The 23,103-nt window shown below is 52.1% G+C and overlaps 1 protein-coding gene across 1 annotated transcript in view; it reads right to left on the bottom strand.

Annotated features, from left to right (window-relative positions):
• PPFIA4 (PTPRF interacting protein alpha 4) overlaps nt 1–23,103 on the bottom strand; it is an 87,825-nt gene that overhangs the window by 20,275 nt on the left and 44,447 nt on the right. The window contains exons 12-22 of the mRNA XM_067531530.1: nt 21,479–21,570; nt 15,520–15,661; nt 14,237–14,442; nt 13,053–13,293; nt 12,164–12,199; nt 7,307–7,440; nt 6,087–6,253; nt 5,064–5,157; nt 4,535–4,616; nt 2,602–2,802; nt 431–493 (exon numbers count right to left, since the gene is read on the bottom strand). Coding sequence (XP_067387631.1) covers nt 431–493; nt 2,602–2,802; nt 4,535–4,616; nt 5,064–5,157; nt 6,087–6,253; nt 7,307–7,440; nt 12,164–12,199; nt 13,053–13,293; nt 14,237–14,442; nt 15,520–15,661; nt 21,479–21,570 — 1,458 coding nt within the window. The remainder of the gene's footprint in view (nt 1–430; nt 494–2,601; nt 2,803–4,534; nt 4,617–5,063; nt 5,158–6,086; nt 6,254–7,306; nt 7,441–12,163; nt 12,200–13,052; nt 13,294–14,236; nt 14,443–15,519; nt 15,662–21,478; nt 21,571–23,103) is intronic.

Genomic DNA, 23,103 nt, shown 5'->3' with positions numbered 1-23,103 from the left:
CTGAAATACATCAAAGTTTCGCCAGCAACTTCAGGAGGGTGTCAGGATTTCACAATCTGGGCTGGTTTCTCTGCACCTTCTTGATACCAATGGGTTATTTTATTTATTTTTTTTTACTACAGGGTGGACAGACACACTGTTGTCATGGTCTGAACAAAAGTCACAGGATCTTGAAAATTTCTTATTTGGGGTGGGGGCGGGGGGGAGCAGCTGTAGAAAGTGCCAAGTTATTAAAGACTGAAAAGCAGCTTCTAAGCATGCGCACATTATTTTCCAAAAGGCATCTTACTATGAGTGCATGAGATACAGATCCCTTTCCATTCAATGGACCCTGATTTACCAGATTTCAGCACTAACAGTCCTTCAGTGTTACTCTTGGTAACTGACATGCCATTCAGATAGGAGACGGTATTAGACACACGAGACTAACCGTTTTGGTGGAAGACGCCATGGTCTCCATCTCCTCGTGTGTGACCCAGACATTTCCAGAGGACTAGGGGGAAAAGGTCAGAAAGGTCAATCAGAAAAAGATCGACAGCAAGTTACCGCCGGAGCACAACCATCTGGTCAAAATTCTTAGTGGAAGCAAGTTCAACTAGAGATGATATTTTATGTTTGACAGTGGTTTACAATGAGACATATACAGATTTTATGGCTGGATTCGTCTCTCCACACTAGGAATTACTGCTCATTTACACCAGAGCGAGATCAGAATCTGGTCCCATTTATCTAAACCTAAAGGATACTGGTGGATTCTTCACATTCTTGTAGAGGAACAAACTTTTTTTAGCTTTTTCACTTTTTCAGCTTCCATGAAACTGACCTAGGGCTCCTTACGTTGGTAAAAGAAATAAGACAGTGTAACAGTAGAATGATGAGCAGTGGTGAGAAGGCTGAGAGAAATGCTTGTAGCCACCTCACTTCAAGAACAAAGAGCACATTTAAAATGGATAAAATGCCATAGAATTTTACGCACTGTATATTTACTTAGTAGGATTCGTTGCTCTGGAATACCAGTGAGAGGAAAAAACGGGCACCTACCTGTAACTGTTGTTCTTCGAGATGTGATGCCGACGTGTATTCTACTTAGGTGTGTGCGTGCCCAGAAGATCGGAGCTGGAGAACTTTGCCTAGCAGTACCCATGGGGCGGCGCTCAGCCCCTCCCCTGGCCATAGAAGGGCAGCACCACACTGATCCTCTCAGTTCCTTTGCACCAAATGTCAGAAGCACAGACACCGCTACAGAGGGGATGGAGGGTGGGTGGTGGAATACATGTCTGCATCACATCTCAAAGAACAACAGTTACAGACAGGTCCTTGGCTTTGCTTCTTTGAGTAGGTGACATTTCTAAGTGACATTCCTATATTTGCAGGGCTGCCGCTTGGTCCTCTGGGCATGCTTCTACAAACCACTGGGCCATCATTGCTGTGGCCAAACCAGAGGCAAACTTTGGAACGACAATCCTGCAGTCCCTGTTTAAATAGACTCCGAACTCCACCTCCTGGGCGTATTGCTTGCGAGTCACCTCAGTAGTTAATTTATGGGACCTTTCCATTGCCACATCAGAGGAGGGAGAACGACCCCCCTTCCTCTTGTGGGAAACACCAGAGCCTGAGCACGGGGCCCGGGGCGGCATCACAGCCGAAGGCAGCCACTGATCAGGTGAGGGCCTTGGTGCCATCCGGCAGGCGCTGCTTCGGCCGCAAGTCTCTCCCCACCTGAGTCCTCTTCGTGAGCAACTTGCAGATGGAGAACCGCTCTTTAATGTGTCCTTCATCCGGACACAACACGCACCTCGCGGGGGGATCACTGCTGGGGATAGTCCCCCCATATGACAGACAATGCTTGAACCCTGGCGAGGGCATCTACCAGCTACTCTAAGTAAACGAACACTGAGCTTAACCTGAGGTACTACTAACTTCTCTATGTGAGAAAAAAATTCTCAGAAACAGACCAAAGAGCCCGGGGGTGACACACATCATGGAGCTGACTGTAGCCACAGCCAGTGAGAAGAAACTGAGGATCTCGGAATGGCTGGGAGGGGCTGGGGCTATAGGGCAGGAGTGCTGCCCCTATGGGTACTGCTAGGCAAAGGTCTCTGCCAGGCCTGCACACACCTAAGTAGAACACATGGCTGCATCTACTCAATGGAAAATAATGGGATGAGATTCAAAAAAACAGAGTCAACAGTCAGATGACCAAGAATATCACCGCAGTGACACTAACTAGGACGAAGCATATTTCGCTCCTCATACTTCAGAGGTCAGGAGATTTGGATCAGGCAGGAATTTCACCCCCCACGAAGAGTATCGTGCAATTGGCCAGGTACATCAGAAGGGTTTTATGTCTTCCTCTGAAGCATCTGGCATTGACCATTGATGGAGACAGGATACTGGATGGACAGGAAGGGTTGGTTGCAGCACGGCAAGTCATATGTTCCTTACAAAGCAATAATGTATTTGGGAGGCCCACGGTACTTTGCCTCCGTATCATCTTTCTCTGAGAGGGGCACGGATGACACCCCACAAACAGGTTCAGGGTCTCCGCCGCATGAGATGCAAGAATCTCTGCAACGCAGCACATGGCTGTGAAGCACTTACCGTCCTTGAGGTGGGCGGAGCTGATGGGCTTGTTAGTGACACCATCTCCTGAATGGCCAGGCGCAATTTCAGCCGGTGAAGGGGGTTGCTGATGCCAATCTCTCTCTGGATCTCTGTATCGGACAAGGCAGACATGATGGCGCCGCTCTTCACATTGGCTCTGCAGGCTGCAACGTACCAGGCTGGCATCCCCACCCACAGCTGGCAACACAGGAGAAAGCAGATGGTTTCGTGTGCCCATCTCCAGCCGGACACATACGGGCTAACAAGAGACACAACCACCCTCCCTGAGATTGAAAGTCCAGAAAAACAGAACTTGGGGGTTGATCTTTCTGAACCATTTTGTTAAAGCTTAGTCCACAAATCCCCAGACAATTCTTGCTAAAATAGCAGGCCAGAGGGTCTGGCTCCATCAGCACAGAGCTGGAGTCATTCTATGTGCCAGATACTCTAGGGACCCCAGCCAGGGGTAGGAGTGAGGGGGGTGACACATGGGGACAGCCCCCTGGGCATTACAGTTTCATCACACTTTCAAGCAGAGGGCAATGTTTTCCAGGGCAGCTCACCAGACTATGCTAAATGTGTGGCACTTCAGTTCCTAAGTCACTTAGGCACTTCTGAAAACTTTACCCCGTATGTAAAATAAGTTAACTATTTCATTTTCCCATTAGCATAGATTCATAGCTTCCAAGGCCAGAAGGAGCCATTGTGATCATCCAGTCTGACCTCCTGTATAACACAGACCAGAGAACTTCCACTATATAATCCCTAGAGCAGATCTTTTAGAAGAAACACCCCACATTGATTTAAAAATGATCAGTGATGGAGCATCCACCACGACCCTTGGCAAATTGTTCCAACAGTTAATTATCCTCACGGTTAAAAATGTACACCTTATTTCCAGTCTGAATTTGTTTAGTTTCAACTTCCAGCCCTTGGATTGGGTTAGACCTTTCTCTGGTAGATTGAAGAGCCCATTATTAAATTTCTTTTTCCCCATGTAGATACTTAAAGACTGTAATCAAGTCACCCCTTAAATCTTCTCTAAATAGATATCCGCTGTATCATTTCTACCTACTGCATCTGAGGAAGTGAGCTGAGGCTCACGAAAGCTTATGCCTGCTGAAATTAAAACTGTTAGTTTTTAAAGTGCTACAGAACGCTCGTTGTTTTTTCTAAATAGATAGAACTCCTTGAGTCTACCACTTTAAAGCATGTTTTCTCATCCTTCACTCCTTTTCATGGCTCTTCTCTGAACCTTCTCCACCCATTTTTAAACTACACCAGACACCAAAAAGCTTGCACACGGCATTCCAACGGCTAGGATCCACATGTTTTCTCCATATACACCTTAATAAAAATGTGATTAAACAAAGTAACTAACTGACGTGTCAGGGAACAGAGGAGAGATACAGCATAAATATAAGGTCTCTCATGAATTTCACACTGGATATATTCCTGTTTCGAGCTGAATGAATGAATGATTTTTTGATTTGGTGGATGAACTAAAAAAAAAATTCCATTTCAGGTTGAAATGAAATGAAAAACAAAACAAAAAATTCATGTTGGGTCAAACAAAACATCTTGTTCAACCTGAAACGAATTTTTTGCAGGGAGGGGTGTTTCAAGGTTGGGGTTTGGTTTTTTACCCTTTTATGCTTATTTTAACAAATTTAGCTACATTTCTAAACAAAATGTTGTTTATAGACAAAAAAAATTGAAGCTGTTCATTCAGACAATGTCAAAACGAAATGTTTCAACTTTTTCCATATTTTTTCCTGCCAAAACTATTCGCTGAATTCAACCCGAATTTGCAAATAGTTTCAGTTGACCAAACACTGCACTTTTCAGCAAATAAACTATACGTCCGAATGTTTTCGTCCAGCTCCCTTCACGTCAGCGTTAATCTCTGCACTAAAATGCCCAGCCTCACCTCCAACCAAGAGACCACAGTTGGCCCATCCCACTGAGCAAAGGGCATGCCTTTCCTTCGAGCATCTTCCAAAAGCTCGTGTCTGGAAGAAAAAGGTACAGAAGAGTTAGTCACTGAAAGCCAGGCCAGCAATTATACAGGAAGCGCCCCTGCTCTCCACACACACACACTGCATCTACAAAGTCCTACAACCTCCCACACCTGCGGTCAACAGGGGGGCTGCTAAGAAGAGGATGCTGATGACTGTTATCTGCAAGACACAGGTGGACAAGCCCACCAAGAGTAAAATGGGCACAGAAGCAATCACTACAGGCAGTAGGAAACTGTACATAGCAAAGTAATAATAGAGGCAAGGGCTCAAGAAAGGGAGTGGTAACCAGACGTCTCAGCTCAAAAAGAACTGGGCAGAGAGAGAGACACACAGGATTCAGGGGCCATGAAGGATTCCCAGATAGCCCGGGTTTAGCTGCCGTCTTGCAGGACTCTTCTTCCCTAACACGGACAGGAACAGAGAAACAGGCACGCGTACTTCTTTCTCAGCCGCCGATCCTTCTCTGCTTGGGCTCCCAGCTTGCCAAGCCCTAGCGAATCTTGTATGCTGATCTCGGAATCAGCCATCAGAACTGGGAAAGGAGTAAAAATGTTTTGAAGGTTAGACTAGGCCGGCTCCTACCCCAAAGCAGTCACAGCCACCTCGGCACGCATGACTACAGAAGACAAGGTAAAACATTACAGAGATGGCAACCCCCCGACCCATTTACAGGGCTGACAGATGCTAACACCCAATGGTCTCGGGTTTCTTCTATGAGGCCAACAAAGGACTTTTTCCATCCAGTTTGTCCAGATGTCACATTCCCTTTGATTTCAAGAGCTTTATAATTAAAATAATACAGAATTTTGCACATAAAACACACGCTGCATTTCAGAGGGCTCTGCAGAACGTAACTAGCCCGGCAACAGTTAAAGATTTCAGGAAAGCAACATTGAGGGAATTAAGGGATTGAATGAGTGAGGAGCAATAGGAGGCAGCATTAAGCTCTTATCTACATACAGCTGTTGTGCCCCTTTAATTAGACCGGTGAGGTTATAGCAGTACAACCCCACTAGTGTGGATGCAGTAATACTGGTACCAATCATGCCAGCATGGCTCTGTCTACACTACAGCATGGAAAGGGCAATACGCTGTAGAGGCAAAAGGCATCTTTTTATCAGTATTAACAGTGTTATTAACAGTATTAACTGTGTCCACACTGGTTATGGCAGTCCAGCTAGAACGGTAAAAAAAATCACCCACCCTAACAGACATAGCTACACCTGTGTCCAGCCCAAAACCTACATCAGCAGCTGCAGCGCATGACTCTGCACACACAGGGCCCGTGAGCAAGGACACGGTCCTTCTTCAGAGCAGGGCTAAACTTTTAATAGAGACCGAACACTACTCAGAATAAGGCTCGGTTTCCCCCTTCTTCACACACGTGCGGAAAGCAGCACCTCCCCTATCAGCCTACGTCACACCCAGCCCTTCTTTACAGGGGAAGGAAGGGACCCAGACCATGGCCGGTGGCTCCATCTCTGCTCAGCTGAATCAGCCGGCCTTTCTCTTTCTTGCCGAACAAGCGCCCGATGGAAGATTTGATTCCTTTTCTCTTGGAGCCTTTGTGCAGGGAGTCCTGGCTGCTGGTACTGCTGCTCAGGTTGATCGTCTGCTCCTCCAAAGAGCTAGGAAAGGGGTGGTGAAGAGAGAAGGAGCAAAAGCTTCAGATGGTGCTGCTCCAGATAGAGAACAACATAGCAGCACCTGGAGCAATGAGCAGGGAAACCCAGATGCCTCCCGGAGCCCGCTACCACCTGCGGGAGCAGTAAACCGCCTTTGTGTTTCCACACCATACACTCCATGCTGCACACACAGATGCTGTGTAGTCACCTCTGGGCTGGTCGAGCAGCAGCCAGGCAGACGGCTAGCACCTGGCACTGCAGAGCGGGGGGAGAGAGGAGATGCTGGCCAAGGACACACATAGCAAACCGCACGGTACCTACGAGTACGCACCGTGGGAGAACAAAGGGCCTTCAGTTTCAGAGGGGGTAGGTCCATCACACCTAGCACTTGTTCACCTTTACCGTCTCCCCCTGGCTAGAAGAGCCCGATTCCTCGCTGTTCACCTCTGTGCCGGGCTAACCCAACGAAGGTGCTCAAGCAAGCCTCATCTGACACGGCTTATCGGGCGATCTGGGCTCAGCTGGAGGGATACCAGTTGGGAGCCATTGTCCGTCTTCTCATTCCCAACCCCCCTTGGCTCGAAATGCCAGCCGCTAATGCGAGGTGTGGCCAACCCAGGATTCCAAGCAGAGTGGAGAGGTGGAGTCACTGCATCCCGCTACCTGGGAATTACCATAGGGCATGTGCCATTCTCAGCATCTCTGGGTTGGGCGCGAGAGTCCTGTTACCAGTATGGATCCCTCTATCTACCCCAGGCATCCAGAGATCACCAGCCAGACTTAGCCCTGGCAGAACTCTCTTCACCTGTGGCACCAGGTCTGGTGTTTAAAGCATCTTTATTATTCCCATCCTGAGAGCTTTCCACATGTACTCTAGGGGAGGCTCAGTTGCCTTCCATTGATCTGTACAGGGCATAGTGAACTCTCCCCAGCCATCCCCTAGAGGGCCTGGCCCTCTCCCATTCCCGTGGCTTGCGGGAGGGCTTCCCTATTCTAACACACACCACGTGTCTAGACAGTGGCACCAGCAGAGTCCATCCAGCCCCACCCCCATACCTTTTGCCGTCCTCCTGAATGAGAGCGGAACGCCCCAGCTTCTCCAGCCGCAGCGTCCTGGGTGAGGAAGGAGGGGAAGTCTCACATTTGATGGTGGTTTTATCTTCTCGGTTGTCATCCCGAGCGCCTGGTGACTAAACAAACAGTGAAGCAGTGAGGTTAAACGGCAAAGATTCCTGCCTCCAGAGCTAAGCCACCTCTAACACACATGTCCAGCCCCAGCCCCGGGGGCCAGGGGAGCAGCAAACCAGCCAGAGCCTTCACAAGTGAAGTGAGAACAAGGACTCCGTGGTTTTCATGCACCACGGCAGCATCTTCTCACTGCATGCCCTGAACGAAAGAGCCCAGCTGATGGCCTGTTCCCAGGCGAGCATGGGGTGATGTGGCCATAAAGGGCAGAGGTGGAACCTGATAAGAGTGGGGGGAGGCAGAGAAAGGAGGTGCCCTTTTGGTTCCCATCATGCTGTGCGGGAATCAGCCATCTGCCTAAACTCCAAAGGAAACAAGCCCATGCTCTGGCTTTGGATTCAGCTTGCATCCAGCACAGACCAATTAGGTGAGTCGGCCCAATGCCTTCGCAGCTCCCCACCGGGCGCCGGCAATAAACTTGCACTGGCTTGGATGCCTTCCCACCCTTAGGGCCCGAATCCACTAAGGGTGCCTCGCTTCCACTGAAATCAATGAAAATTCAGAGCCTAAGTAGCTTTGTGGAGCTGGGCCAAACTGCCCCGGTTTCAGTTTGGTGCCTGTCCTCCATGGGGAGGTTGAGTGGTGGGGGAGGCTGTTTCCTCCTTGACTAATGCAGTGATGGCTTTTTCTGGCTTTGACCCACGCTGGCCCTGGGCTCCCATGCTCTGGAAGGTGGGGCTGCTAGCGGGATTGTGCGAGTGGGCGCCAAACGGGAAAGAAGCTAAAAGTGGGAGCTGTGTGTGTAGGGAAATGTGGTACCGGGATATAGGTTGGAGCCACGGTTGAGGCTGAGCTGCAAAATCTGCAGCTGGCACTTGCAAAAACCTCCTGTTGCTGCTTCCCCGAGGCGTTAGCAGGGACTCCACCCCACTCGCACTGAACTCTCGGTACAAATCAAGAGGAAAATATGGTGTCCTTAGTCCCCCCCCTATGTTCACGCCGGGTGGAATGCTCTCCCCTTGACACAGTTTCCTGATGTGATTGAGCCTGACACTGCAAGGTCGCCTGAAGTACCAGAGCAGAGATGGCAAACGTGCTTCCCCGCAGAGCAGAGCGGGGAGACGGCCATGGACGTTGGCAGCTTTGTAACTGAGCTCACGTTGCAAAGTCCAGGCAGGCAGCACAAAGGAACACAGGGGCACCGGTGGCTGCAGCCTCAGGGCCAATGCATGCAGGTTTGGCGGGCACGTGTGCAGACAACATGCTGACTGCGCAAACAGCAGCAGGCCCGGGAATGCAGCCTGGAGCACGGTGCTGCCACAGCAGGCCAGGGCACGCAGGCAGGCCTGGCAGCTGCATGAATGAATGCAGGAGCAGCAGCAGGACTGTAGATGCCAGGGTTGGGAAGGGGCTCCTGTGTCCTCTGCCCATTCCCTGCCCCAGTGCAGGGCTCTTCTCTAACACTAACACCAGAAAGGGCATTTTCCTGCCTCCTCTCAGGCAACACTAGCCTTGACTTTCCCCAGCAAGACAATGCAGTGTCCAGGCGCCCTGGCAACTAGAAGTGTCCATCAGAGACACAGGCTGCTCTCCTGTAATCTCTGTAACTAATGGTGCTTCCTGTCTCATGAGATAGCCTCTGGCTCTCCTGTATCATTCCCTCCGCGTAGTTCCCATTGCTCTGTGCCATACATGGCATGCTCCGCTTGTCTCTCTCCACAGGTCAGGCCCACTTATCACTGTTGCTGCCTTTCCTTGGATTCTCTCCAACTTGGTAATGTCTTTTATGCAAGGGGGGGGGAACTCTAACCGAAACCCCCCCTCCCCAGTGCTCTAGATCCAGGATCTGTCACCACCAGCAGCACTTGCAAAAACAGCTGATCAGCTCCTTTCTCCTCTGCACTTTGTCTCTAGCTGATGCCTCTGGGGGAACCCCAGATCTCTCAGATCACTCCGTTAATTCTGCCAGAGCCTGGAGCCAGATTGAGAGAGAAAAATGCTTTTCAGTCAGTGGAGTGTGAGGGACATCAGACACAAACTAAGCTTTTTCTGAACCGGTTACCCTAGCCTTTGGGTAGGGGCAGGATTTCAGAGTGTCCCCAGAGAGCCTCACTAGCTAAAGGGGAAGTCAGGCACTGCATAACCACTGGACCAGCCTTCCTATTGGAGTTAAGATATTCGCCAAGGGCTGGGGAGATCTGGATTCAAATTCTTCCTCTGTCACAGCCTCCCTCTGTGACTGTGGGCTAAACACTTAGATTCTCTGCATGTCAGCTCCCCATGTGCGACTGTGGGGTCCCACAACTCCAAAAAAAGAAGGGAATCAGACGCGAGACCTACATGTGGAGTGAGTGAGCCAAGAACAGCGACCTGGCTCTACCAGAGTCAGGGGAGGCTTCTCAGCACGTATGGTCCAGCAGTTGTGCCTGTTCACAACATCGGGGTGTCTGTCCAGAGAGCAGGACAGGGACTAGGTTGTGACTTGGGGCAAATATGGGCTAGCAGAAGTGTCAGGGCAGGAAAGCAAGCCAGGGTGATTCTGGCCTGCAAGGGAAGAATAGCCCTTCTCTGTCCAGGAGCCTAAGCGCTGCCTCACTGTCTGTCCTGTACAGGAGTGGGCTACTGTTATATCGCCACATCCAGGCCCCACCACTGCCATCCATGCTCCTGAGTTGTACGGGGCCCGTCTACACTAAGCTTCTTGGGGCAGGGGAAGTTGTCTCTGTGGCTATGTCTACACTGCACTCACAGGGTGTCACTGCAGCTCGCATAGACATACCTGTGCTAGCTTTGATTTAGCTAACTCTGCTACTGGAGCAGCAGCACGGGCTAGCCCTGTGAGTGATTATCCAGGGCTCCAGGCAGGCTCGTACGGCCCTCGCTGCCACGGCTTCACTGCTCTAGGACCTGGGCTCGGGTTACGTGCACACCAGCTGCAATCACAGCCCTGGCTGCAGCATAGAGATACCTGGGTCTGTCCATCAAGTGCCTGAGACGCTGTTATTCAAATCCACGGGCAGTAATAACGGCTAATGCAATAGCCAGGCGGTGCTCGCGCTGCAGCTGGAACCTTGACTCGTGACCTTCCTGGCTGTGATCAGAGCATCGCCGACATTGCTTCCTTCCTCACCCCACATCCATATTTCCTTCTGTGTCCGGCTGCCTCTCGCCCTCAATCTCCCAATGTTTTCCCTTCAAAACCCGTCCCGGTCTCTATCTGTTTCCATCCAAGCGCTTGGAGGGCTCCCAAACTGTCAGCCTCTAGAGTGGGGATAAAGTGCCAGCCTCCTCCACGCTGCCCTCTGGGGAACCCAGCTCTCCAGCTGCTGCAGTGAAGTCAGCGGGAACTGCGCGTCTGCAACAGCTGGCAGGACGAGGCCCACCGGCAAAGCAAACGACGAAGGAAGAAGGGCAGGCACCCCCATCCACGTACGAGGGAGGGAGGCATGAACACAGGCACCAGAGTGGGCTGCACGGATGTTTTCTCCACAGCAACAAAGTTCTTTCAGCTTATTAAACAAACTGCTGTGCTCTGTCCCGCCGGTCCTACCTTACGGAAGAGCTGGGAAGGGAGGCTAATTTCTACGCTAATGTCCTTGACCACCTCCTTTTCAGCTGGCATTAAAACGACACTGCCCAGCCATGGTCCCACAGACACCAGCCGTCTCCTGAAGTGATTCCCCGTGACTGAATGCTCTGACATGCTGTGTTCATCTAGAGCTTCTGCTCGTTATCCCAGTTCCGACCATCACTGACTTGTCAAGCAGCAGTCAAAGCGTGCAGAGACCCCCACGGGCCCAGCCATCTGCCCTGGGAGTCCCGCGGTTACCAGCACAACCCCGGTCGTGGCTCCAAGAGAGCAGGGAGACAGCCCGCTCCTCGGTGTGGCATGAGAGCGGTGTATGTGAGATGAAGATCGGCATGCACACGGATCGGAGCCCATTAACTGCTGCCAACGCAGGGAGGGAGCAAGACAACAATCCAGAACCCCGTCCCCCAGGGATTTCCCCCAGGCAAGCAGTACTGCACCAGTGGAACAGGCTGGGACCCATGCACCTTCCCTTTCTTCATGCAGAGGGGAAGGCAAGTGCCCTGTCTGCGTACGTTATGTTTGCTCACATCTCAGGCAGCACCTGGCCCCATTTCTCCCCACACACCTGAGCTGCCCACAGGACACTAATTTCTGTGCCACAGCGAAGTGTGGCGTGAGAGGAGAGCTTTACAGCAGGTGTGACCGGAGCTGCAGGTGAGCCACTCTGCGGTCTCCCGGGGCCGTGTCTGATAATGGGCAAATATCACTTGTATGTTCCAGGGACAGACCCTGGCCCCAGCCTGACGTGGACTTTGGGGCTTTCTGTTAGGAGCTCCATGCTGCTAAACACGGTGTGGTAGACAGAGGGCTCTGACCACTTTCAGCTCACACCTGTCTATGTCTATGTACATACATTGCAGCAGCAACCAGAGATCCCAGTCAGGACCAGAGCCCGGGGCTCTAGGTGCTGTATGGACACATGCCACGGCACAGTCCCAGCCCCATGTTGCTCACAAACCATGCATCCTTCAGCCTGACAAACGTCCGTTCCGCGGGATACAAATGCTCTCCAGCGCACGAGCGGCTCCCGCATGCCGTACTAGAGCCGTTCAACAAGTCTACAAGCAGGGCAGCGGGTCCGAGGACAGGAACAAGAGAACAAGTCAAAGAGCCAGAGGAATTAGAGAGTGACTCACCAGCAGTTTCCTCCGGTGCTTCCTTAAGTCACTGGGCTGGTTGCAAGAGGAAAATAGAAAGAGACACAAAAAGTTAGCTGAGAATTCCCCTGTGGGGAGAGCAAAGCGACAGAGAGGTGCTGACTGCGTAATGCCCACAGTCAGGTGTGAGAATGTCCCCTATGCCCAGCTTTCCCGAAGGCAGGGCAAATCAACGCAGGGAAACGGCAACAAACATATTGTGCTTCCAGCGCCCCCACCCAAACACCCACCCCCACCCTCATACCACATATACCCTCCTGTACACCACGCTCATACACACACAGCTCACAACCCCCCCGCCTTCATACACACAGCCCTTGCCCTGTTATCCACACAACTCCATCCACACGCCCGCATATACCTGCCCGTCCACCTGCCCACCCAATGCCCTCATACACTACACCTCCATCCACACCCCTCACACACCCGCCTCAGTACACCACCCTCACCACATACACTGCCATGCGTGGTACACCCACCTTTCCATCCACCCCCCCGCCTCACCTTCATTCACAGGCCACTCTCCTGCCCTCATACCCACCCCTGCGTTCACCCACCATCAACCCCCACCACCCCCAGGCCTCACAGGTACCCTCATGCCCCCCTTTCCACAGGGTAACAGGACAGCAGCGTTGCACTGGGCAGGGAGCAGGTGTGCAAATGAACATACAACATGCCATGAAATTCCAGTGAGCAGCATCTGGGGGTGTCATCTCAGCACAGTCCCTCCCCCCGGCTCTGAGGTCAGAGACACTCTGCTGTGACACCCCTGCCAGGCAGGCACCACATGGGGATCCCAGAGCGGCGTCCATGGGCCCTTGTCATTTCAGCGCCCTTGGCTCGCCCCGACGCACCCTGCCCAGCTCACCAGCGTCATGATCCCCATCCGGTCCAGGTCCTGAGCGGCACTGCGAGAGGACAGCTTGGGGGTGGAGCGCCCGCTGACGGGGGGCGAGGAACTTGCCAGGGACAGGGCGGTCAGGGAGGTGGGGATGGAAGCCCGTTTGCGCAGCTGCATCAGATTCAAGCCCTCCATGCTGCCACTCGTGACGCGGGTCTCCAGCTCCTCGGCGCGCAGCTCCGTGGATTCCTTCTCCTCTTGAATCATCCTGCGGAGTTGCAGACAGGGTTAGGCTGGGCAGCATTCCCGCTTCCCCGCTGACGGCCCAGCCGCCATTCCCGGAGGTCTCCCAGCCCAACTCGCACCTCCGCTGCTGCCAGGGCCGGATTCCAGCAGCCAAGGGCCCTGGTGCCAGAACGCCCCCTAGATCCAGCTTTCCCTTGAGCTGGGCAAATCAACGCAGGGAAACGGCAACAAACATATTGTGCTTCCAACCCCCTCCTCAAAACACTCACACCAGTCCTCAGACCCACACACCCGGCTCATATACCCTTCTGTACACAACCCATCCTCACACACACACAGCTCACATACCCCCCCACCACCTGCGTGTTTCTGTACCTCGGCACGGCTGGAATTCGCTTACATTTAACCCTAGCTATGAGTCATCTGGGTGCGTGCTGCTGGGAGCGGGGAGAGGTACAGCCCCTGCACTGCAGTTTGGTATGAACCCTCCCCCGTAACTCCAGCGCAGCGCGGCTTCATCTGGGGGGCTCCCGGGGGTTTGCTTAGTTAAAAATTTCACATGTGAACACTGCCCGGGGAGCCCTGAGAGGACGCTGCCCTGCGATGCTTCAGATCTCTCCAGCTCTGAACTGTCCATCTTTCCTCCCAGTCGCACGCCCACGGCCACTTTCTTGAGGATGCTCCAGCTGCTTTCCTCCACTCTGGGCAGTGCAAGCATCCTGGGCAAGGTGATCCGGTACGCTGGGTTAACAGCGGCTCTCTGTCATCAGAGCAGGGCAAAGTAGCTACATTCCCCCTGCCCTTCCTCACATTTCCCCCTGCCCCTCCCTGCATTCCCTGCACACCCCCAAATTTCCCCTCCCCCCATTCCCCTGCACCCACATCTCCCCCACCCCACCCTCCTGCCCCTCACGGCAGTACACAGATCCAGACACTCCGCAGACTGAAACAGGCGTCTCCTTTACCGGATCTCCTGGTTGATGGCATCCAGCTGCTCCTGCAGCATGATGGCCAGGGTCTGGGCATCAGAGTGCCCGCTGGGGGACAGCATGTCCATGGAGCTGAAGAGCGTCTCGTGATCATCCTCGTCCACGTCCGAGATTTCCGGGTCGCTGTCGAAGGCGTGAGTCACGGTGGCCAGGACACTGCCCGGCTGGGCCGGCTCCCAGTCCTAGAGACGGCAAATCCCACACAGCCGTCACACAGAGCAAAACTTCCACACCAACCAGCAGAGGCCAGGGCCCAGCCCATGGGAGTTAGGCTCCTAAATGCCTTTGAGGAGCTGGGACCAACCCATCGACAAACAGAGGTGAAGCAGCCAGCGGCAGCTCCCCATTGAGCAAGGGCAGAGCTGCTCCCTGGTGTGTCACTGCCGAGTGCCCCTTCATTCCTGTGCAAACCTCCCTCTCACTGCTGTGCCAGGAGACTTTAGTACACGAGGGCACCAGCTCGGATCAAGCACACTACCCTGCAGCAATCCGTGAGCTGGCCCCGGGGACAGCCTCCAACTTTTGAGCTGGGCTGCAGGGAGAGGGGGCCCCAAATGCCCTGGAGAGAGGGCCCTCCCCCGTACAACCCTCCAGAGCCAGGCCTTGGGGACAGCCTTCCCTCTTGAGCTAGGTGGAGCCTGGGGAGAGGACCCCCCCCATGCTCCCCAGAGCTGGGTCCCAGGGAGAGGGGTCCTCACATGCTCCCAGAGCCTGATCCTGGTGACAGAGGCCCTCAGACACCCTGAAGATCTAGCTCCCCCCTCCATTCCCCAGGGAAATGCAGCAACAGAGATGCTCCACTCCAGGCAGTGTTCTCTATTCACCAAAGGCCGTAAGTGCACATGGGCTGGCTCCGCTGCCCCTCAATCGACCGCATCAGGCACTGCGCCATGTGCCTGCGGCGTGGTCTAACTCCACGGGGAACCCACTTCACCCACCGCTTTAACCCAGCCAGTAAGCGCTGGCCTGGCCTCCGTCCAGTCGCCTCCCCACACAACGAGGGACCTCTTGGCTATGAAGGGGATTTAGGGCAGGAGCCCTGCAGCTGTCCCTGCCTACTGACCCCATAAAGCCCCCCCCCCCCCTGGAAAGTACACAGGCAGCTGCCGCAGCTGTTTCAGTTACAGGAGATCTGTAACACGCTCCAAGCCGCAGACATAACCAGAGCCCGCACGCAGGTCTGCCGCTGCCCACGGAGCCGCTGGCCGGAGATTAGCGAGGAGCTGCTTTCGGGGCAGGGCCGACACTGGGGTTTTTACCTTGGGGGATTCTTCCCGCAGAGCTGCAAACCGACCCTTCTGTGGCCGGTGCAATCCAGGCGGTGTCCCAAAGGGCTCGGCAGGGGCATGTACCACAGCGCTCAGGGGGTACCTCAGGTCCGCGGCGCTGCCCACGTGGGATCTACACGCACGAGGGAGAAGAGCCATGAGGTGAAACATTGCAGTTCTGACAGCATGAGCGCATCCCCTCCCGCCCGGCTCACGCGACAGGCTGCTAAACCCGTCTCCAACCCCACCGGCTGAGCCTGCACACTCCGTGTTCAGTCTGGGTTTGCACTGAAGAGAAAGAAATAGAGACCGGGACATCTGAGCTCCCGGGGCTGTGAGCACCTGAGGTGAACCGACAGTGCCTGCTCGGGGCTCTGGAGGCAAGAGAAACCCCTAACTCACTGCCTGTAGATACCGGGGAAATAGCTCTCCACCGTGGACTCTGGAGATGCAGTTCCACCTTGTGGGTGTGAGCAAGAACCATTGCGGGTAACCAGCCAATCGCATCCATACCTGTGACACAACGGGTGTTCAAGGCCCAGCTCCTCCAAGATATTTAGGGATCTAGTTCGCACTCAGATCAGGATTTGGGCCCAAATAACAGTCCATGTTTTCTTGCACCCTAGTCTGCTAGTCAGGACCGGTACCTGCCTCCTGGCTAAGGGCTCCAAACAGAACTGACCCACTAAGAAAAAGCCCTGCTGTGTATTTACTCATTTCCCATGTGATCCCTTGTCCCTGAGTTCTTACAGTTCTCGTCCAAGCTTTTGTGATCCTCCTGACAGTACACCAGCACCCCAAGATTCCCAGCAGCCTTCTCTGCACCATATTTCACTTCAGCCTATTGCCATGGTGAAGATCTGCCAGGAAAGCTGGTCAGGAAAAAGCCCCCCATAGTCCCCTGCCACCAAAAACTTCAACAAAACCAAAACTTGCCCTTTTGTCAAAAAAATTGTCTTCAGTGTTTTTGGGGCTTTCAAGCGAAAACCTGAAAAATTCCGGTTTAAAGCCAACATTCGGGGCAGGGGGGGTTCCCGACAAACAGGCAGCTTTTTATTACTTTCAGTTGAAAAATCTTTTTCGATGGCAAATGCTTGAGCCTCTCTCCCTGCCATACCTCTGTGCACTGCAGGAGGTCAGCCCTGCATATCCCTGTGAGCGCAGTTTGAGATGTGGCCTCACCCCACCTTTGTTCAATGCTATAATGGTTTCCCTGGTCTTTATAACAGCACTTTCTGGGCTGCAACCAGCCACCAGAGGCCAACATGCTGGCAGATATGTATCTCCTAATCCTGCTCCCTCTGAAAACAAGGGCAAAATATTTGATTGTTGTGTACAGCAGCCAGCACAATGGGGCCTCTAGCTGCTGCTATAATAATACTACTTAGCTTTCTGCAGCACTTTTCAATCAGTAGACCCCAAAACATTTTACAAAGGAGAGCACAATCATTATGTCCATTTTACAGATGGGGAAACTGAGGCATAATGTGGTGACGTGACCAGAGCCAGGAATAGAACCTATATCTCCTGAGTTCTAGTGCAGTGCACTATCCTAATAAGTAATACTAAGAAAATGGGATCAGAATTGGGCCCATAACTGATAACAAGCTGTATAAGGACAGGGCTCAAAAGTAAATAATAACTTTGCTTTGTTACAGCCTATTTTTTTTTCCAAACAGAGCCAAAGCACAAGTTTTCCAGGAGATTTAACCCTAAGAAAAGTTTACCAGGGTCAATAACGAGATATTTCTGAAACAAACACTGGACAAAATTCAACGTTTCACACCAGGGTAATATCTTTAACTTCCATAACTCAAAAAATCTTTGCTCAATTTTCTTCAAATGTTGCAGAAACATCCTCTTGTATGTTGAGAATAAGCATGTTAATTTTCAGAACAAGCGCATTTTCCAGGATAACGGAAACTGGATGAAACTTTAACACTAGAAACCCCCGCACCCCTATGAATTTGAGTTTTGTATTTAATGCTTGTAGCACTAGACAGGCACTCAGCATAAACTACAAAGAATAAATATAATAAAATGACTTTACAACAGGAAGTAAATAGCCCTAAAAGACACTAATTTAGGGGAGACATTTTATGAGGTGACCTTCCTCACTCCCTACTGGTCAAAACATAGCAGCAGAGCAACAGGCACAGGTCCAAAGCAAAAGCCCATATCTCAACACCCCAGACTTTAGGAAGCTGGAATCCGAGCCAGGATCCAGATTAGAGTGCGAGGACTGTCTGCAGTTCTGCCCTTGGAAAGAGCCAAAATCCCGGACCCAATCAGCCCTAGGCTTTGGGCTGGGCCTCAGGCCATGGGCCTGACTGCGTTTTGCAGCTCGGGCCCATCCCTGTACAAAAGAACGCAGCAGAGAAGCAGGAGAGGCATTCCAGATGTGGCAGATGCTGGAAGAAGCTTGAGAGCAGAACACTGCCTGCTTGACCAGCCCAGACTGACGGGGCAAGAGCAGATTCGATATATCCTCCTCTCCTTCTTCTTGTTTTCTAAGGGATATAACCCTTGTGCTCGAGGTGGGTCTAAGACTAAGACAACCTCTAATTGATGGGATTAGGGCCAAATTTCTCCCTTGGGCAAGGTATTCCACAGTTGTCCACTAGTGTCACCTTCCTCTTAAGCAGCTGGTGCTGGCTACTGTTGGAGACAGAATCCTGCCCTAGGTGGATGTCTGGTCTAGTCTGGCAATTCCTACGAACAGCAGCCCCTTAACCTAGAGGAAAAGGAGGGTTTCAAATGAGATTTCCAGGCCTAAGGTACCAAGAGCAGGTGCACGCCTTAGGTCACAGCAGGTAGTGAATGGATGAAGAGATAAGTCAATGGATACTTAACTACTAGGACTGATTGCCAAGGGGTATGGTGGATTCTCCATTGCTTGGAGTCTTTCAGACAAGAGGGGAGGGGGGTCTCTAAAAGCGCCGTGCTAGCTCAGCTGGAAGCTCTGGCTGGGTGCAGGAATTGCTGGTTGAGGTTCTCGGGCCTGCCTGATGCAGGAGGTCAGAACGGTCCCTTCTATAATCAGACTGGCTGCACAGCAGCCATCTTCTCCCGAGACCTCTCCTCTCCCTAGAGGCTTTAAGAAGAGGCCATTGCCCATGTGGAAATAATTACCCTCCTGTCCTGCCAGATATCCCCCCATCAGTAAAGGGTTTGGTGCGTCTGCTGTGGAGGCCTGGACACCTCTCTCAGTCCCAGCGTAGCAAATGCAAGAGGGTTTGAAGACTTGAACTTGATTCTCCTCTGGATGTAACCAAGGAGCCTGTCAGATCCCCATGGAACACCACAGCTTCTCCTCTTTGGGGGATAAGATGGGGAGAAAGGTTTCCTTGCTCCAATGGCATCAGCAGCAAGGAAGTCAGCAATGACCTCCTCGGGAAAGCCACTATCTGCCCTTTAAGGGGCCATTGCACCTGTGACTCGTCAGTTATCTAACTGGGTTTTAAAGCAAGGACCTGGGCCATATAAATAGGGCAGAGAGTGAGACAGAGGAAAGGTCAGTCAGGACGAGAAAAGGTGAGAGCTGCCAGAGACATCGAGAAAGTCCCTGAAAGAAGCTGTAAGAGGGTCCTGGGAGAAGGCTGAAGAGCAGCAAGAGAGGTTTGCCGGCTGGCGTCCCCAAGCCAGGGCTAGAGGAATGAGGAGGACTGAAGGCAGGAGAGCAGCAGAGGGAGTTGCCTGCTGATTTCTAAGCCAGAAAGCCAAAGATGAGGGCTGAAGGCAGGGAAGCAGTGGGGGGCTTACCCCAGGCATCTCCATGGTGGGAGAGGTCAATGGAATGGGGCAAGGGTGATGGCTGCTCCTCTGGTGAGGATGATCTCCCAGCAGAGAGGCTTTGGGAGTCCTGTTGGGAAGAGTGGGGGTACACTCAAGCTGGAAAAGCAGTGATGGTTGTCCTGGAAGAATGACAGGAGAGGACCGACGACAAGCCCAGGTATGTGGCTCAAGGGACTGTATGTCCTGGAATTTTAAGGCCTATATGCACTCGGGGTGATAAATAGACTATGTGTTGAGACTTGTTTTGGACTATTTACACTATGATCTGGTAATAAACCAGCCCCAGGGAGGGGTATTTCTGGTGTAGAGTTACCGGGGAATCAGAAGAAGGGAAACTGAGGTAGGCATGCTTGTCATGCAGCAGCCTGTTGTTGGAGGGAGCTCCCAGCGGGCTGCCCTATGACACTCCATCATTCAGTAAGTCAAGCTGCTGGGTGCTGATGGCATTCTAAGAAACGGAGGCGTGCTCGTCAGATATCTCCACTACTTCTGGCAGCAACATCATAGCATCTTGTAGATGCAAGGCAAGGTAAGCCCCAGGCTATTTGCCCCTACCAGAGATCTGGCCAGCTCCATCTCAGATCTATTCTTGAACGCAAACCGGTTCCTCCACTTTAGGTGCAAAATGGGGGATGTCAAGCCCTGGCCATTGGGGAATAACAGGATCAATGGCAATTCTAAACCCTTTTTTCCACAGGACCGGCTGGCTGTGGTCTCTGACCAGACACTTTAAACCCATCCAAAGCAGCCCTCTTTCAAATGGCATGGAGACAGGATTCTTTCCCAAGTCCCTGCTGTCCGCTGCCTGTCATAGATGGGACATAAGGACCAGATCGTCTGAGGAGAGAGTCTGAAAAGATGTGGCAGCTGAGCAGGCAGCATGTGCCTTTGCTTGTCAGCAGAACTGATCGAAAAAATGGGTGCTTTTGCCATGGAAAGTGTCAGCAAAAATATTTTGATTTTTGTCGAAATTTGACATGGAAAATTTTGACTTTTTGATGGAAACTTTGAAAAGTAAAAAATTTCAGCCAAACTTGGTAAAACGTCGGTTCTGAACTGCTGCCGTGGTGCCTCTTGTGGTGTGTGTGGCATGATACTGCCCTCTGCTGCACAGATGCTTTACTGGAACATAAAGCTGCAGTATTCTTCTTGAGGACTTTAGCCAGTGCAACCACGTGGGCAGAGTGGCCAGGTGGTCTGGCCGTGATCTGGACTTGCCTTCTCCCTACAGATGGGAAGTTGCATGACAGGCTTTAAAAAAAACCCAACCATTATTTTGCTGGTGTTTGCCATGATGGTTACATTTGTATAAAAATCAGCATGGCCAGAAAAGGCCACTAGATTCAGTGAAATGGGGAAAAAAGTCACTGCAGAGAACCTCAATGATTCCATCATTCCAAACACAGCAAAGAACCTCCTACCACTGCAAAGCACCCATCAAATCAAGGAAATGAACGAAGCAGCTGGAGCAATCTATATATTGTTTTTTCTCCTTAATCTTCATAGCCAAGTGTGCAGCAAATATTATAGCACCTTCCTGCACCAGTGAAGTTGGGATCAGGCTCTGTCCTGCCTTCATCTGCTGACTCTACAAGCCCTTCATCAACAAAAGTGCAATCCGTATTTCCCTAACCGTGGAATACAATCCCAGCGTGGCAGCTCTGCAACGCCCCTAAGGGACCAGGCATGGTACTGCAGGTGTTCCCTGCCTTAGTAAGTTGTGGCTGCCTGCTTGGAGCAGGGTGACCTGTGCCCTAAGCTCTGCGTTGGTCTCTCCACAGTTAAATGACCAAATAAACTCAGGATTTGGCTGTCTGTGTTTTTAAGTACAGAGAAAAAATCCCTCAAATGCAAGCACTTAATTGTAGCACTTGGGGGCAAGGCCTGCCCTGGCCTTAGAGTTCTGGATTATCAGCGAGGAACTCCTCTTCTTTTTAGGCTCCCCCAGCTCTGCCACTGAGAAGAAGCAGGCAAGCCTGGCTGGCTGGTCTGCTGGCCATCTTGTTGGCAGCCTGATCTGAGCAGATTTTCCTTGAGCAAGGAGGGCACCTATGCCTCCTGCAGGGGGCAGAGAAGGCCTGATAGACCATATGACACCCAGTAAACTTGCCCGCAAAGCACAAAGAGAGCAAGACAGTCTGTGGCCAAGCCTCACCTTGAATGTACGCCGTCCGCAAACGACCCGCTTCTTGTCTTTAGCTGGTCAATCTCCAATCTCAGATTGTCAACTTCATCTGACAATCTTCTCTGTTCAGAAAGAAACAAGAGAAGTGGGGGAGGGGAGGTTAGTGTGTGCTGAGCCGCCCAGCTTTTGCTTTTTAGTTGCTCTCTAGTTATACCTATTTTAAAAAATCACCTGTCCCAGGCTCTGGGCATCTTTAAGATGTCTGTAAAGGCATGGAGCATGCAGGCAATGGTAAACTATGATGCTAGGGGAAGTGCAAGGGGAGCTAGGTGTGTTATAGTGAGGACAGAGAGACACACACACAGGGAAGTGATGGAGTCTATTGTTAGTTTGTTACATGAAGGAGAATTGATCCCACTTGGATACCCAGTTTTTGCTCCATGCATTGCCATGTGAATGTTTCCCAGAGAAAGGGCTGACAGCAACGAATCCGCACTGGCAGCTAAATCCGCCTCTAGCCCACCTCCTCCCACTGCCAGTCAGCAGCTCTCTCCTACTCGGAAACTTGCATCTGCACAAAGTGGCTATGTTATAATGTAATAGCTGCCAAGTGAGAGGCCAGAGCTCAGCAAGGAGGCAGGACAGACTGGATTGGAGCCAGGCAACCATCATCACCGCACGGCAAACTCCTGCCTTCCCAGCAGGTTGCAGCCACATCCCATCAAATCATTGCTAATGAGGCCAGATGAATCAACAATGACTAGCCAGGGTCCTAGTATAAATGGAGGGGGACCAAGCGACATGGCCACACCAGGCTTCAGTCCCGTGTGCAAACAGAACAAAACTTGAGTTTCCTCTGAATGCTCCTGCCTCCAAGCATGCAGCATCACATCAGTTCCCAAACAGCCGGTTCCCTGCTCTGCCCTGAGCAGCCACAGCCGGTCGAGGAGACAGCACTGCTAGCGGGAGAAGACGACAGCTAAGGCCATGCTCATACATCCCGAAGGGCAAGGGAGCAGCAGACAGCATAAAAGAGGACGGGCTAGTCTGAGAGCAGCCCATTGGCCACCTCCTGGCCCATGGATAGCCATGAGCTAGGCCAAGGGATTACAGCAGGGGTGTTTAGACCCTACACTGGCTTCTCCTCAAGGAGCAGGGGAGAGGCAAACTCCGGCTCCTGATATTCATGACCTTCAGCAGGCCAGGCCGAGATCAGTTCTCACTCCGAGATGGAGTGAGTTCCTAGGAGCTAGGAGAGCTGCCTGGGAACAGGATGTGGCTTCCTTGGTAGCCACCCCTGGGCTATGCAACCCCCTTCAGCAAGCGCAAGATAGCCCAGGGGAACCGCACCTGCTTAGCTGGGCTTTCCCCAGAGCCCGCGAGTCGTTCTGTAAACCCCCCTAATATAAACTAGGGGAAAGGGACAGAGAGCAAGGATCAGCTGGCCACCTTTATGCTCCCTTTGGAAGGAGCTCGGGTACCACTGAGACAAGTGCAATATAAATCTTTAGACAGCTTAGACTGGAGAGAAGGTGCCTGTTAAACAATACCAGGAGCGGGTGGGATTCCAGCTAATCGGAGATTTCATCCAACCCATGGCATGGCTTTATTAGTTGGACTCGTGCTGCTGGGCGTTTTGGGATGCCAGCTCTTGC

This window comes from Emydura macquarii, unplaced genomic scaffold (assembly GCF_026122565.2).
Source record: "Emydura macquarii macquarii isolate MOO-44397 ecotype Brisbane River unplaced genomic scaffold, CSIRO-AGI_Emac_v2 contig_3220, whole genome shotgun sequence".
NCBI classification, from domain to species: Eukaryota; Metazoa; Chordata; order Testudines; family Chelidae; genus Emydura; species Emydura macquarii.
This window is presented reverse-complemented; position numbering and strand designations above follow the sequence as displayed.